At 37.0% G+C, this 17,321-nt stretch overlaps 1 protein-coding gene and 1 pseudogene across 2 annotated transcripts; both read left to right on the top strand.

The window, feature by feature from the left end:
• Window positions 1-1,881: 1,881 nt before the first annotated feature.
• LOC147280014 (uncharacterized) lies at window positions 1,882-6,297 on the top strand. Its single transcript, XM_086250630.1, has 2 exons — window positions 1,882-5,515; window positions 5,767-6,297. The coding sequence occupies exons 1-2, from the start codon at window positions 1,900-1,902 to the stop codon at window positions 6,168-6,170; spliced, it is 4,020 nt and encodes a 1,339-aa protein (XP_086106756.1). The 5' UTR covers window positions 1,882-1,899; the 3' UTR covers window positions 6,171-6,297.
• A 2,662-nt stretch (window positions 6,298-8,959) lies between these two features.
• Window positions 8,960-15,781, top strand: LOC147280015 (uncharacterized; annotated as a pseudogene). The gene is made up of 9 exons (XR_015123596.1): window positions 8,960-9,104; window positions 9,777-9,859; window positions 9,966-10,544; window positions 10,772-12,075; window positions 12,376-12,444; window positions 12,625-12,753; window positions 13,042-13,092; window positions 13,541-13,681; window positions 13,876-15,781. The product of XR_015123596.1 is annotated as an uncharacterized LOC147280015 (transcript).
• The last annotated feature ends 1,540 nt before the right edge of the window (window positions 15,782-17,321 follow it).

Raw genomic sequence — 17,321 nt, forward strand, 5'->3', positions numbered from 1 at the left:
GCCCCACTTGCGAATGCATTTATAGTCATGCATGTGCGAATGTCTATGGAGCTTGAAGACTTATGAATTTATTATAGACATATAACACGTAGAATAATTATAGGAGGTTCTTGGATTTCAACCCAATAGTGTAGTTGACTTTAGATTTAAACCCATGCTTTTTTTTTTCTTTTGATTTAGGCCCATTTTTTATTTTGCATACCTATTTTGACCTTAAGGTAAATAATAAAAATAAATTGAAGATTAATAATTTAGTAAACTATTTAAAACCCCCTACTTTGAGCTTGATTATTTATAAACCTCCACCCTTAATAAAACTATTTTCCAATCCCCTATTGGACATTTAATCTATCCCAAAACCCCCTAGTCAACTAATAGTTTGACCCCTATTTATTTAATATTCCAGTTTTACCCTTTTTTAATCTTTTCCATTGATTATAACACAAATCATATTAGCCTCACTCACAAATCAGACTCTCTCTCTCTCTTTTGTACGTTCTCTCTCTCTCCGCGTGGCTGTCGCCGGCGCATGCTCTGTCGTCTGGCAACGGTTGCCGGTGATACTGGTCTCGATCTTCTCGTCTCTCCTCCCCTCTTCCTCCCCCTGTATTCCACTCGCCATGAAAGCTAGCGTCCACACCAGATCGGGTCTAGGCTGACCCGAGCTCCCTCGCAGGAGATCCGTCGATTCCGGCGACGACGAGGTGCCGGACCGCCATGGATGGCTTCCTCTCGTCGTCCCGAGTCCACTAGTGCCATCAGAAGATTTGGACGACCCCCAGGCTCGCCGTTTCAAAGAAGAGAAGCCGACAGCATCCTTGTCGGCGATCTCTGTGTTTAGTCTGAAACTGAATTTAGTCTCTAGTGAAACACTCAATTGATATAATTGTTATTTTTTTTCAAATAAAGGTGTAATTATTTTTTTTTCCGTAGAAAATAATGGTGTAATTATTTTTTTATTCTAGTTAATAACAATGTAAAATTATATTTTTTTAGTGTAACTGAATTTTTGAAATTCAGTTTCACTGATTCATGTCAGCGCGCGCGTCAGAGTGCGTTAGAAGGGTAAAAAATGTATTATAAGTTTTAGGAGGTTTTGAGAGAGTTTTTAGATGGGTGGGGGTTTAGGAAAATTTTTAGGTTGGTTAGGGGGTTTAAAATTACCCACTATTAATAATTTGAGGCATTTATTATTCGTAATATTGAATTTTGAATTTTTTCTCTCCGAAAATTTTAATTATGACACCAGTATCAAATTCAAAAAATTATGAAAATCAACATATATATACTCAACTATCATGAAAAATGAAGAAGCAAAATATATCTCTAACCTACTCTAAGGTTTATTGAGGAACATAAGTGAATTTACTATATTTCCTATTATGGGCTGGAATGAATTGGTTGATTGCTATGTTTCCTATTACATGCTTATTTACTAATTTCCCTTTCCTATATATAGGAGATACCCAATATGTAATCAGTATGGGAGAAGATATATTTTACTTTTTTATTGTTAATTCCATCTGATAAAACATGCTCTCTGGCTTATTTTCTTATATTGCATGAATTCTCACTCTTTGCAATTCACCTGTTGATATATATACATGCTTGCCATGCTGTCACTCTTCTCCTGTTCTTAGTCTTTTTCTACTCATATGGATGAGCTGTTCTTAATTAGTCTTTAAACATGACAGACAAAGACTTTGACTCAAGCGTATGAAAAACCCAAGTCTTTCTAAAGAAAAGAAATAAAGGTGAAAGAAATATTGGAAGACTTACCAACTTATTACAGAAGAGAGAACAGGGCCCTTAGAATAATTATAGCTAATGCAGGGCAGTTGGCACTATAAATAAGTCCCCGAAGTAGAATAAACATTATATACACCAAAAAGCAAAACCATGACATCTTCAAAAGTACCTTGCTCTGTTGCTTTTTGCCTTATTATCTTGTGTGTTCAGCTGATTTCATCATCAAACTTTGCTTTTGCTTCTGCTGCTCCTACTGAAGCAGAGGCTCTTCTCAAATGGAAAGCCAGCTTTCATAATCAAACCCAGTTCAATAATCTCACCGCATGGACTTATCTTCCCAGTAACAATGCCACCAATTCTTCCACCAATCATAAACCAAATACAAGCCCATGCATTTGGGCTGGGATTTCATGCGACGCTGCTGGAAGTGTCACCGGGATAAACCTTACCAACTCTGGTTTACAAGGTACGCTACATGAATTTTCTTTCTTGTCCTTCCCTAATCTTGAATATCTTGACCTCAGCATCAATCAACTCTTTGATCCCTTCCCACCTCAGATCAGTTCCCTCTCAAAACTCATTCATCTTGATCTCTCTGACAATCAGTTGTCTGGGAGAATCCCATCAGAAATCGGTCTACTAACAAATCTTACCCTTCTCCATCTTTGGGGAAATAAGTTTTCTGGCACTATTCCCAAACAGATGGGGAACTTGAAGTCTCTGGTGCAGCTAAAGTTGAGCTACAACAATTTAACAGGGCCTATTCCTCCAAATTTTGGAAACTTGAAAAAGCTAACCCTGTTATACTTGGGCAAAAATCAACTTTCTGATACAATTCCTAAAGAGATAGGGAACTTGAAGTCTCTGCTGCAGCTACAGCTGAGCGGGAACCAATTCACTGGTTCAATTCCTACTTCTTTAGGTGATTTGAGAAATCTTACCATTCTCTATCTCTTTTCAAATAAGTTTTCTGGAACAATTCCTAAAGAGATAGGGAACTTGAAGTCTCTGGTGGAGCTAAGTTTGGGCTTGAACCAATTCACTGGTTCAATTCCTACTTTTTTAGGTGATTTGAGAAATCTTACCATTCTCTATCTTTGGGGAAATAAGTTTTCTGGAACAATTCCTAAAGAGATAGGGAACTTGAAGTCTCTGGTGCAGCTAGACTTGAGCGAGAACCAATTCACTGGTTCAATTCCTACTTCATTAGGTGATTTGAGAAATCTTACCGATCTCTATCTTTGGAGAAATAAGTTTTCTGGAACTATTCCTAAAGAGATAGGGAAATTGAAGTCTCTGGTGCAGCTAGACTTGAGCGAGAACCAATTCACTGGTTCAATTCCGACTTCATTAGGTAATTTGAGAAATCTTACCGATCTCTATCTCTTTTCAAATAAGTTTTCTGGAACTATTCCTAAAGAGATAGGGAACTTGAAGTCTTTGGTGCAGCTAAGGTTGAGCTACAACTATTTAACAGGGCCTATTCCTCCAAATTTTGGAAACTTGAAAAAGCTAACCCTCTTATACTTGGGCAAAAATCAACTTTCTGATACAATTCCTAAAGAGATAGGGAACTTGAAGTCTATGGTGGATCTAGAGTTGAGCTACAACAATTTAACAGGGCCTATCCCTCCAAATTTTGGAAACTTGGAAAAGCTAACCGTGTTATACTTGGGAAACAATCAACTTTCTGGCACTATTCCTAAAGAGATAGGGAACTTGAAGTCTCTGGTGGAGCTAGAGCTGTACAGGAACCAATTCACTGGTTCAATTCCTACTTCATTAGGTGATTTGAGAAATCTTACCCATCTCGATCTCGATACAAATAAGCTTTTTGGTTCAATTCCTACTTCATTAGGTGATTTGAGAAATCTTATCATTCTCTATCTTTGGGGAAATAAGTTTTCTGGAACTATTCCTAAAGAGATAGGGAACTTGAAGTCTCTGGAGCAGCTAGGTTTGAGCGAGAACCAATTCACTGGTTCAATTCCTACTTCTTTAGATGATTTGAGAAATCTTACCCATCTCTATCTCAATATAAATAAGCTTTCTGGAACTATCCCACCAGAAATAGGAAATCTCACGAGGTTGGTAGAATTGCAGTTGGATGATAATCAATTGGTTGGTTATTTGCCCCAAAACCTTTGCCAAGGTGGATCACTCGCAAACTTATCAGTAAACAACAACCATTTGACTGGTCCAATCCCCAAAAACATGAAAACTTGCATGAGCTTATTTAGATTGCGGCTTGATGGGAACCAATTGATAGGCAATATATCTGAAGATTTTGGTTTCTATCCAAATCTTCATTTTATAGATATAAGTGAAAATAAATTTTATGGTGAAATCTCACACAATTGGGGGCAATGCCCACAGTTAACAGCCTTACGAATAGGGGGAAACAACCTTACTGGTAGTATATCACCTGAAATTGGCAACGCAATCCAACTTCAAGAACTCAATCTTTCTTCAAATCGTTTAGTTGGAATTATCCCAAAGGAGTTTGGGAGGTTGACTTCTTTGCAGAGGCTGATGTTGGATAGAAATCAATTGTCCGGTCGTGTACCCTCAGAATTTGGATCACTGACTAATCTTGAGTATCTCGACTTGTCCACAAACAAATTCAATGATTCAATTCCTAGCCTTTTGGGTGACTTGGTCAAATTATTCTATTTAAATTTGAGCAACAACCAGTTTAATCAAGGAATTCCAGTTCAGTTGGGGGAATTTGTTCACTTGACCCAACTTGATTTAAGTGGTAACTCGCTTGGAGGTAAGATACCATCAGCAATGGGAAATTTGGAGAGTTTGGTGATGCTGAATCTTTCCCACAATAATCTTTCTGGTTTCATTCCAACAAGTTTTGGAGGTATGCACGGCATGTTGAATATTGACATATCCTACAATGACTTGGAAGGTCCCCTTCCCAACATCAGCGCATTTCAAAATGCTTCCCCAGAAGCGTTACAAGGCAACAAAGGATTGTGTGGCAACGTTGGAGCTTTGCAACCCTGCAAACATGGCTCAAAAAAGGAAAAGGACCACAAACTCATATTTGTAATCACATTTTCTCTTGTGGCAGCACTTTTCCTTCTTTCTTCTATATTTACAATTGTCTTTGTAGTAGAAAGGAAAAAGAAGCATCAGCATCTAGAAGAAACCATTGCGCATGAAGAGGTTTCTTTTTCAGTTTTAAACTTTGATGGAAAAACCATGTATGAGGAAATCGTAAGGGCAACCGAGGATTTTGATTCTAAATATTGCATTGGGAAAGGAGGACATGGAAGTGTCTTCAGAGCAAATTTGCGATCTGCCAACATAGTTGCCGTAAAGAAACTCCACCTTCTATGCAATGGTGAGAAGAATTTTCAAAAGGAGTTCTTGAATGAAATAAGGGCACTAACAGAGATACGACACCGAAATATTGTGAAGCTTTATGGTTTTTGTTCCCATAAACGGCACTCATTTTTGGTGTATGAGTATCTAGAAAGGGGTAGCTTGGCCACAATTTTGAGCAAGGATGATGAAGCTAAAGAATTGGGGTGGAGAAAAAGAGTGAATATTGTTAAAGGTGTAGCTCATGCCTTGTGCTACATGCACCACGATTGCTTGCCACCAATTGTGCATCGAGACATATCAACCAAGAACATTTTGGTGGATTCTGAATATGAGGGTTGTGTTTCAGACTTCGGCACTGCTAAGTTCTTAAACCCAGACTCAACTAATTGGACTGCCCTTGCGGGCACATACGGATATGTGGCACCAGGTAATATTGTAGTTTTATGTCTTTTATATTATTGTATATTTAACATATTTTATGGTTTTATTTTTAGATCAATCATTCGGTTTCATGGTTAGGATGTGGTTAATTAAGGATAAACATGTTACACTTCTAATTAATCCGTGATAGCATGATACAATTTATGCAAGATATGATTAATTTTTTAAAACTTTCATTGAATAGTTATTCCTACATACTAACAATGCCATTGTTATATGAGCTTTTTCTTTAAGCAGAGCTTGCTTATACAATGGAAGTGAATGAGAAATGTGACGTGTATAGCTTCGGAATAGTAACACTGGAAATAATTTTGGGAAGGCATCCGGGAGATCTTCTCTCATCTGTAGCATCAGGGTCATCGTCATCATCATCCTCCTCGTCTTCATCTGCATTAACAGCCAATCAAATCCCTATTCTAGAGTTTTTGGACCAACGCATTTCCCCTCCTACACATCAAGAAGCAGGGGAAGTGCTCACTCTTATGAAGACAGCGTTTGCCTGCTTGAATGCTAGTCCGCAATCTCGTCCAACAATGAAACAAGTTTCTCAACACTTCTCAGCTCAAAGGCTGCATTTGTCAAAGCCATTGCGTATGATAACCTTTGGTGAATTGCTGGCACTCCATGGTTTGACTTCCTGAGGAATTTGCTTCTTTCCTATACATATTTTACTTTGTGTGAGTCTTCTTCGTAGAAGAAAGGTTCTTCCCAGATGTTTTCTTATTGTAATCTATTTCTTGTACTTGTGTGCTATGCTTCTTGTATAATGCATGTAGGATGCCTCAATGTTAAAAGTGTGGCTTTTCCTTGTGAGAAATTATAGAGAATAAACCAATGGCTTCTTATATGCCTATGCTTTATATGCAAAATGGCTAGCTACAATACAATAAATATAAACAGGACCAATACATAGCTACAAAGACTACCAGGTACGTTGAAACGTGGCAGTAATTACAGTGGCATTACTATATATGGAATATGGAGAGCTACAAAGAAAAAAAGGGCCACGTACAGACTCATATACAAACAGAGCCATTCTCGTTTTCAATTTTCTTATACAGAGAGAGAATCAGAAAGCAAAAGTGACAATGTCGACCCTTCAAGTCCCTAATCAGTTAGTCTTGAGTTGCTCACATTCATTGGATGTAGAAGGAACTTGATCCTTCTGCATCCGGACTTCCGGAGACTGTGAGCAACTCAAGTTCCTTTATCTTTCTGATCATTTTCTCCTTCGCACCATTATTTCTTTTTCCGATCATAATCCACCACCCCATTTTTAATTGCCTTCAAGATTGATTCTCGACCAAGTTGACCAACCCTATTTCACTGGTCCGATTGTTAACGTTAAATATGACGTTAATGATCTGATAATGGAAACCGAGCCGCCTTGTTATTCATTTTTATTCTTCTAATTCTATATGACTCTGTTGTTAAGCTTGTATGTGGGGTCTTCTGGGTTGGTGAATGGTCCATGTGAATGTAAACGATGATCTGTTAAGCTTGTTTTACATGTTGATCACTTCACTCTTCACCAAAGCTTTTTTTTTTTATCAGAGGAAGATCGATAATGTATTTGGGATAATTCATCTGAAACAAAAAAAAAAAAAAGCTTGCTATATATAGATATATAACAGGTTTGTAAATAATCTGATTTGACATGAAAATGGTTTTGACATGGACTGTTTAATGATGAAAATATTTGGGATGGATGTGTATTTGTTAATGATGAAAATCCTTAGAGAAAGAAAAGGCTATTCAGTTCTTACCGTTAGAAAGCGTGTCCTTTGATAGCAGAAGCAATATAGTGAAGCTAATTATTAGATCTGGTTTATTCTTGAAAATGTAGTATTAATTTTCTAAATATTACACCTGGCTTTGGAAACCATTTGAAATACATTTCAATCATTGTCTGATGTGCAATTTATAGTCACTTTTAACAACATAAATTTTCCTTTGATTTGATAAATTTTCCCAGCATGATTATAATTATTTTGCCGCTAATAGTTTAGACCAGAGTTGTTATCAATCACTTTCATGTTCAGGTTGTTTGGATTTATGTAATCATAAATTTTTTATCAATATGATTGCAGGAAGGGGGACCAATGAGGTTGATCATATCCATTTTGGGGATAGAAATGCTGCTCAAAGAAAGGTTATTCAAAAAACGTATGCTGAAGCTTATGGTTCATATCCTAAGGAACTGAACAATAACTTTCAAGTGACTTTGAGGCGACTTTTGGAAGGTACTTTGTTGTACATTAGTTGTGTTCATTTAACTGCATATGTTTTACATAGACTGATACCATGATTCTTCCAAGACTTTTGGGCATATGCTATCAATATTTGCAGCTTTCTTTTTTCTTAATTGGATACGAATCCATGATACTAGTTTTCACAAGCTTAATCTTTGGGCTAATTAACTTATGGGAGGAAGTAAACACATCTGTTGATAGTGCTAACATATATATTTGGTTTTCTGAATTTCTCTAAATCAGAGGGGGTACTGCTTTGGACACTTGATCCTGCTGAACGCGATGCACTTTTGGCCAATGAAGCTACGAAGAAGAGGACTAAAAACAGTCAAGGTTCTTGCAGAAATAGCCTGCTCTAGGTCTTCGCATGATCTACTTTTGGCAAGGCAAGCTTATCATTCTCACTATAAGAGGTTCCTTGAAGAGGATGTTGCACATCACACAACTGGGGACATCTGCAAGGTACAACTTTTTGAGTATAGCTCTTTCAGTCTAAAAGGAATATAGATTATCTTCTAATAGAAGACTTTTCCACTTGAGATATCTAGGTATTAACTGGATATGAAGTTCCTTTTCTATTGTTTTGAAAAAGAAAAAAAAAAACAATGTACTTTTACAATTTAATGCATTCTTTTATCAGTCCAAGAAGGATGTATGACATTTATTCTCTGATTGGTTTAGCAACCATTTGTTTAGACTAACTCTAAAAGGCTAACTCTAATTTCTTATATTTGAAGAGGTTTGGATTTGATGAATGTTTCTGTGTACAAGACTTGAAAGCTGACCCCAAGGATGAGTACCTTGCAATACTAAGGGCCACAATGAAGTGCTTGATTCGCCCTGAGAAGTATTTTATATTATGAAATAAATAGTTGCCTTCAGTAAACTTGAAGTTGTTAAGAGTAGGGGTTTATTCTCTTTTGTTAGAGAACAACAACACTTCTCTGTATATATAGGCTAAAACACACATCATTTCTTCAGGAGGTCCCGTGAAAAATATCCTCTTGCAGAGAAGCATGAAGAGGGCCCTGGCATGAAGAAAAAAGTTGAGAGAGAGAGAGAGAGAGAGAGTCCATTATAAGCTTGAAGAGGACCCTGCATGAAGAAAAAATGATTAGGACATGAGAGAGAGCGTGTGTGTGTTATAAACCACTTTTAAACAAAACTAAGCCCAGCCCACCTTGAAAAACAAAACGACACCACCCTTCGTTCTCTCTCTGGTCTCTCGTTCTGTCTTAACTCTCAGTCTCAGCTCTCACTCTCTCTTACCACTCACCAGACATCTAAATCATCGCCTTCAATCTTTATTTTCAGCATGGGCAGGTATTTCTCTTGAATCTCTTCTCTTCTTTTTTGTTTCTAATTTAATTTAGGTTTAAATGTTTGAGGCTGAATTTAGGGATTCTAATTGTGTGTGAATTTAGCTATTTAGGGTTTATATTTGAGTATTAAGGTTAGGTTTAAATGTGAGAACTGAGAACCCCATTTGAATTTAGGGATTAAATTTAGGAATTTTTTATTTTGTTGGATTTTATGCCCCAATGACCAGACCCATACCCATTTCAATATCACCCGAATTCTTAACAAATCACATTTAAAAAAAAAAAAAACATATAGGTTTTGGTTCTCCATTGCCAACGATCAGCTTCTATACTTGCGTTGTATATGTGTATGGGTTGGGGGAGCTGACTGACTGGTGACGAGCAGGAAGAAAGAGCAAGTCCATTAGTCCAGTTGACTTGTATTGTATATTTATATGCCTTCTTGTTACTTAGTAAAGTATAACTTGTATCTGTATAGTCTCCAGTTGCTGAATAGCACAAGCCATGGGCCAATGGCCATAAAAGCAATCATAGAATTCTAGTAAAAAGAAGACGAAGTTTGGTCCCGTAGAGTGTGAGAGAGTATATGATGTCCAAGCATATGGACACATATTTCATTAATAAATGCAAATGTGATCAACTTGATTGATGTGGCATTGCTTGTAAATTTCAGGTGCCAAGCTTTGTAAGCTCAATCTTAAGTGTTGGAAGTGGAAGTTTGGAAACCAAGTTGTATATTTCATTATTGCTGGTTTGGTAAGCTTCAAATTTCAATCTTAAATTCTTAGTTGCATATTGCTAGAAGTAAGGTTGCTAGGTGTATATTTTCTGTTTATTAATGAAATTTCCTCGTACTGTCAAGGGTGTTTTTAGCCCACCCCACTTTCAGATCCTGGATCTGTCCTTGATGGCAAACCAATTGACTTGGCTTATACCCCGTGCAAAACCATTTCCAAAAACCATTTCCAAACATATCTCCCAATCTTTTCTAGCATACCCACATCTCCCAATCATTCTCTCCAAACCAATCAGCATGGCCTCTGTATACACAGCTTGGATTGATCATTTTGGGATGTGTTTGATCAATTAGCACCCAGCCATCTCCACCCAAGCAGCAGGCACTACACGTGTTTGACGAATTGCTCCAACCAAGTGAATTGTCTCAAATGCCACCCAATACACTTTAACACAAAAAATTACTCCGGTTGGTAACAAATTTAAGCCCAAACAGTTTCTGAAGAGAAGGAACCACTTGCAACAATGGAGGAAAACCAAATTGAAACCGCCAAACCGTCCCAAACTTTAATCTCCTTCCCTCCTCACCGTCGAAGACACCTCAGGAGCGAAACTTACCGTACCTTGGTTCGCATACTATCTCACTGCTACAACAAGTCGCAACATTCAATTCCATCTCAATATGTACCTTAGGAGCTTAATCAAGGTAGTCGAATTTGCATATCTCAGTTTTTTATTTTTTATACTGTTTGGTTATTGAGAAATCGAATTTCACTTAGTGAAACTGATTTCTTTATTACTTCAGTAGCTTAGTGATTTGGAATGTTTAGTTTAAAGTTTTAGATTAGAATTTTGGTTTTTATATTTTTATAGCTAATTTGAGGTTTAATTGTGTTGTTTTACTGATTTTTATATTCTTTATTTTGTATTAAGATAATGGCAGCAATGAGTCAGGGCAAGCAACTGAAAAAGAAGTGTATGAGAATGTTGAATTGGTTGCTCCTGAGAGTGTGAAGCCTGATAATTCAGCAGCTCAACAAGTCACGACGGTTGATGAGAGTTGTGATCCTAATGTTTTCCGAGAAACAATAGAGCAGATAGAAGATTTAATGATATCGGAAGAGAATGAGTATCTGTCGAAGCAAAAGGACACGATGGACATTGAAAATATCTTTGGAATTGGTTTTCAAGATTTGGGGTTTGGTCCTGAACAAATGCTGATGGATGAGCTTGAGCAGATTGTGAACGGAAATGAAGACAGCACTCCTAAACCCTCAACCACATCATTGGATCAGAACCCGAGTGGGAACGATAAAGTTGAATTGTTGAATAACCAAGAACGTGATGACTTTCAACGCGGTGTTGCAGTGAGATCTGACAATGTGGATCAAAAGGTTTGTGACGCCTTTGATTCATCTTTAAATAATGCTGAGGTTTTTGAAACCTCAAATCAAAAGGAGTCTAATGAACACAACGATTCCTTGAGGACTAACACTTTGGTTGTAGAGCCTATAATGCAACATAAAGGAATGGAGACTTCTGTATCTGCTTGGGGTGATACGGAAGCCTTTGATTTCTCTTTAAACAAAGACATGGTTGTTGAAGCTTCAAAGCCTAGTGAGTGTAAAAAAGACAAAAGTTCGACACAGAAAACTAATTATTTGGAAGTAGAGCATGAAATACAGCCGAAGGATAAGGAACTGGAGAAAATAGCTTGCACCAGAAATGGGATGACTTCTCCCAACCATATGAATGATAGAGATATTGAAGAGGGAGAAATTTCTGGTGATGACGGTACAGATGACCAATCAATAGATATGATTTTGCATGATACAGTAATGTTTGAGGAAAAGAAGGTCAATGAGGTGCAAATATGTAAAGATGTAATTGGTAGAAAAGAGCACCCTTGTAAGGAAGCAAATGGAATATATTTTGACTATGATTCCTTTCTGGTTGATACTGCTGACAATGTAAAAAATGGTGGAGGAGTGGAACTCAGAGAAAGTAAAAGAACTGAAAACATTTGTAGACCAGGAGTTGTTAGGGGTAAGTATATGAAAGCTATAAAGGCAGATGACTTTGATCCTTTGGTAGAGAGTGGAAGAATTGAAAAGAAAAATAGCCGAATTAGGGAGGTTATTGGCTGTCCAGCGTTTTGTACTAATAATCTACCATTGCATGAACAAATCTCAGAGAAAAATACAGCTGGAACCCATGGAATTGCATCTGAAGAAAAGGTATTTTTTTCACTTGTGTATTTTCTTTTCCTTAGATGCATGTCCATATATTCTGTTTTCTTTTCGTAAATTCTGTATACTCGTACCAATGTAGCTGTTGGCATGGTACATTTTGTGATGTATAAATATGCCACGTTCATTCTTTAGAGTTGCTGCTCAATTCATTGAGCAGAAACTCTACCACATACATACACATTGCTCTTTTGCCAGAGAGTCTTGAGTTTGAGTTAATTTTTAGTTTGACACATTGCTCTTTTGGTCCATATGTAACCACTATGGTTTATTGGTGATCATGTGCAGTGGGATGCCGTTGCCTGTAATAAGAAAAAGCGTGGTCTTCCTTCAAAGGAATCAAAAGAAAGGAAAAAGGTATTACATATTAGTTATTACTTACATTGCAAAGAGATCTTATTGCAAATCTCTTTGGAACTCCCATTTGGAAAAGTAATTGAAAAGTTTCTCAATATGTTCAGTGCTTAAGGCCAACATATTGTAGCTGCTTGTAAATGTACATTGACATTTATTTTTCATGAACAATGCACCTTGCAGGCCAAAGACCGAAAGAAACGAGCAGAAAAGAACAGGAAACTTGGTGTTAAAAGGCTGAAGCTGCTTCCAATACAGAAACCAAAAACTGTAAATTATTGCCGCCATTATCTAAAGGGAAGGTGCTACGAGGTTGGGCTTTCAATTCTATCAATCTTGTTGATCTATATTGATGTTTTAACTTTACTTTATATTTGTCCTAAAGCAGCGTGCCTTGATATTGCTTATTGCAAAAGTACTTGATTTTTGACCATACTCAGAACTTTTTTCTTCATAATTATTTCTTTGTAGAGTTGCCAAAGCAATGTCTTTTCTTTTACTTCTTTTTAAAACAATTTTGGGGTGTCAATGATCTATCATCATTTGATTTCCTTCCCTTAGCTCTCTCCTCATTTATTATGTTTTGTTTTTGTTTCTCAGGGTGCAAAATGCAAATTTTCACATGATATGGTGCCTCTAACAAAATCCAAGGTATGTCAATTGACTGGATTCTTAATGCTTTCTCGTGGTGCTAGTTGCTTTAATTGAAGGATTTTTTTTTAAGATCGCTTCTTTTACCACCCCCAAATTTTTCATCCCACCTCTTTGTAAAATTTTCAATTACACTTTTATCCTTCTATGAATTGCCTAAAATGACAAACATTAAACAAAAATGAAAAATGGAACTGGAGGCTGGCATGCCCGCCATCATCCATAACTAACTATAAAACATTAAAAAAAAAAGGGTAGGCTGGGTATTTTGCAAATATTGGTGGGTGTGTTAAGCAATATGATTTTTAAAATTTTAATAGGAGGGTTAGCAAAACAGATAGGTGGGATGAGCAGAGTGGGGGGTGGTAATAGAAGTACTCTATAAATGGTACCTAAACTCTATGAAGGATATAATGCACTTTCCTTGTCTTGTATTCTGGTGTTGCAGCCCTGCAGTTTTTTTGCACGTGGGTTATGCATGAAAGGGGATGACTGCCCATATGATCATCAGCTTATCAAGTATCCCTGTGACAAATTTATTGCCAATGGTTTCTGCAGCAGAGGTGATCATTGTTTGTATTCGCACAAGGTACATTCTTGCCTGTATAGGATGCTACTTTGAGCCACTTATAATGTAATGCCTGCTTGGCGAGTTCTATCACAATATTTTGCATGTGTAAATTAACTGACTATATCTGCCCTGAGTTACCATTAGCTCTTACCTAATTCAGTTACTACTAAAATAAGTTATATTTTGCTGATCAAATTTACAATTTTTCTAAGATGACATCCAAGGAAGACAGTGCAACTGCTGCTTGCAAACCTGAATCGACGCCTTCCTCGGTGCAAGGTAAATCTGGATCTGCACAAGTAAAAATCGGCTCTGCCTCCCACAAGAATGCCCATACTCTCAGTAATACTGAACTGAATGCGGCAAGGGCTCTGTTGAAACAACCTGTTCTGGCTACCAAAGGAATTTGCTTCTTCTCTACTGGGAAACCATCATTGGTTCAGTCTAGTATGTATAAACAAGGAGCCTTGACCCTGGATAGGAATACTGGTACCAAAGCTGGGAACCTGATAGACCAAAGTCCATCAAGTTCCTTTCAAAATTCAAATGACATTTTGATGAGAACTCCACCAGTAGTCACTCCTAAAGGAATAAATTTCTTATCAATTGGAAAAGCTTCACCAGATGATGCCAGTGGTACAAACCAAGTCTGTCATAAGACAAGCCCAAGTGTGCCAGAGACTGTTCAAAACTCGAATGGGATGCTACAAGTTAATCAACCTGCAGCAGCACCACAGGGACTAAACTTTTTTTCTTTTGGGGAAACATCTGTAGCCAACTCTAGTAGTGGAAAACCGGTCAGCTTGGCTTCCGGTTGTGGTAATAATGGGAACCAGACAAGCCAAAGTGTGTCCGGGACTGTTCAAAACTCGAATGGGATGCTAAAAGTTAATCAACCTGCAGCAGCACCACAGGAACTAAACTGTCCTTCATTTGGGAAAGCTTCCATAGCTAACTCTAGTAGTGAAAAACCAGTTAGCTTGGCTTCTGGTTGTGGTAACAATGGGGATCTTACAAGCCCAAGTGTGTCCAGGACTGTTCAAAACTCTATTGGGGTGCTTAAAGTTAATCAGCCTGCAGCAGCGCCACAGGGACTAAACTTTTTTTCTTTGGGGAAATCTTCCGTAGCTAACTCTAGCAATTAAAAACCTGTTAGCTTTGCTGCCGGTTGTGGTAACAATGGGGGTTTTCATGAGAATCAAAATAGAGTTGATAACCCTCAAAACTCAAGTGCAATCTCACTGAAGCTGCCACATTCTCCACTTACTTCGGATCAATCTTCAGATCACATAGCATCCAGGTTTCATAAAGGCACAGACAAATCATCTCAGAGGGCATTCTTTTCGACACTTGCATTTGCAGCAAAGTATGAAACCAAAAGGATGAGTCAGTCAATTGGTTCTACAAGTACTCAGGTTGATAGGGACACTAAGAATAGCAGTATGAGTGAAGGTTTGCAGAATGACACTGCAAAAGCTCTTAAAATTTTGGATTTCTTGTCCGGTATTGGTAGTAAAACCAACCAGTAGATGCATTTGCATGGTGTTTAACAGAACTGAGTCCTACACAGGATTGGATGGCAAGAAGGGGCTCCTCCTGCAGCCAGAGTTGAGATTTTTGTTTCTTCAGTTTCGTAAAATATACCAGAAAAATTACAAGGCTAACAAGTAGCATCTCGCTTGCCCTTCTATTTTCAGCAGCTTTTGACAAGGTACAGTTTGGATTTTTTTACCTGTGAACAGTATTTTCTTATATGCTGAGGCAACTGCGCGGATAATAGGTCAAGGCTAACTTGGATATAACAGCTAGTGTTTGAACTTTGAACACCCATCACCCTATAGTTACTGACAATTCATTATGTTAAAATTATAGTTATATACTTATATATACGGCATTTGTTATATTTTACTTGTAAAATTTTAATACGCTAATATAATAAATTCATACACAAATTTTAAGAAAAAACAATCTTAAACTCTAAAAATATGATATTACTGCTAAAAAAATTCTCTTATAAGCAAGAGAATCTTATTAATAGCATAGTACTAATTAACATTTACATGAGCCCAAAGTTGGATTGAAAGGTAAGAATTTAAACACTTGGAACTATTTTGCCAATGAAATTTTTGTGGACGAACTTTTTTATCATTTTTGTCCATTATTATGGTTAATATGGATTAGTTCAGCCTTTTAAAATCACCAATAATGGGAGTAAACTTTTACTGTGCATTTAGATGAAATAGTTTGAAACTACTAAGGAATTTACAAATGACGGAATTTAAAACGATGTAATTTAAAATTCTATAATATGTAAATTTTCTTGTTTGGATAATATGTAAACATAATCGAATTTAAATACGGAATTAATAGTAGTTTTATTTTTTGATGTATCAATTAGAAAAGAGTGATGGTGATGGTGACAACAATAAAAATGATGTTTGTGGTGAGTTGATGATAGTGGTAGGAGTGATGATCCATGGGCGGTGGGAGAAATGGTGATGGCGAAAATTGGGGTGTTGGCAGTGGCAGTGGCAGTGACGACGATGAGGGTGATGGTGGTGGCAGCGGCAATGTTGATGGTGATGGTGGCGTGCGGCGATAGTGGTGGTGGCGGTGTTGGTGGTGGTAGTAGCAGCGGGGTGATGTTAGTGGTGGTGACGGTGGCAGTGGTGATGGTAGCGACGGCATGATGATAGTAGTTGTGGTATTGTGATTAATTGTAAAAGTAATGGGTGGACACGACTTATTATTTTTTTGTAAAAATTGAAATTTTGAAAATGACATCAATTTGGGTGGAATTTAAAGTTGGAATTTAGAGCCCTCAAATCTCAAGTTTTCCATATAGAATTTACAAAATTTTGTATTTATGGACTTGAACAAAGAAATTAGAACATGTAATTTCTTAAATGATCAATTTTGTTTAAATTTTAAGTTTTTTTTTTTTTTTTTTTCATCCAAACACACCAACGAGTATATACACTTATTTGTTATATTTATTTATTGACTTTTTATCACAAATGGTCTCTCAATTTTAACAAAAATATCAATTTGGTCCTTGAAGTAGGGTTGAGATCTCATGTCTCCAATCATCATGTCCCTCCATGTCCCCTCTCTCAGCTTTTGTGGGCCCTTTCTTTATTTTCAAAAAAATTAAGAAAGGGGACAAGGAGGGACATGGGAAATTGAGGACAGAAGATCTCTACCCCTTAAAGTGTATTTTTACTTAATGTGGTCTTTCATATTTACTACTGCTCATCAATGTTGTTTTTCTATTCAATTCTATTTGAATTGCCATAAAAAATCTCACACGTAAAGAGGTCCAGTGGGCCTCACCCAACCCAGATGGTGGACCTGTGTTGGAGCCTTATTAGTACGCAATCTATATAATAGGAGTTCCAATTGTATACAATTGTACGTTCACCCTAAAAAAATATTATGCATAAGAATTCACAAATTAGTAAAATTACCGAAATTAATTAGGAATAGATATCCTTCCATAAATAGACAAATACCAGATTAGATTTTGGTTTGGTTGTTTTTCTCTGCATGTAGGCTTTCACAATTTTTTACGTCCGGATAGAATAGAGAGCCGATTAAATTTACTTTTTGTCGACAAAGGCCGTTTAATTAGTTACTAATTTAGGAGAAGTCAAATAAG

The sequence above is a fragment of the Dryas octopetala genome, chromosome 7 (genome assembly GCF_963921425.1).
Source record: "Dryas octopetala chromosome 7, drDryOcto1.1, whole genome shotgun sequence".
Classification (NCBI taxonomy): Eukaryota; Viridiplantae; Streptophyta; class Magnoliopsida; order Rosales; family Rosaceae; genus Dryas; species Dryas octopetala.

What these genes read in the sequence shown, in the direction of transcription:
- LOC147280014 (XM_086250630.1), top strand. Translation starts at nt 1,900, where the DNA reads ATGACATCTTCAAAAGTACCTTGCTCTGTTGCTTTTTGCCTTATTATC. An exon ending in ATACGGATATGTGGCACCAG is followed by an intron (nt 5,516 to 5,766) that starts GTAATATTGTAG and finishes TTCTTTAAGCAG; the next exon opens with AGCTTGCTTATACAATGGAA.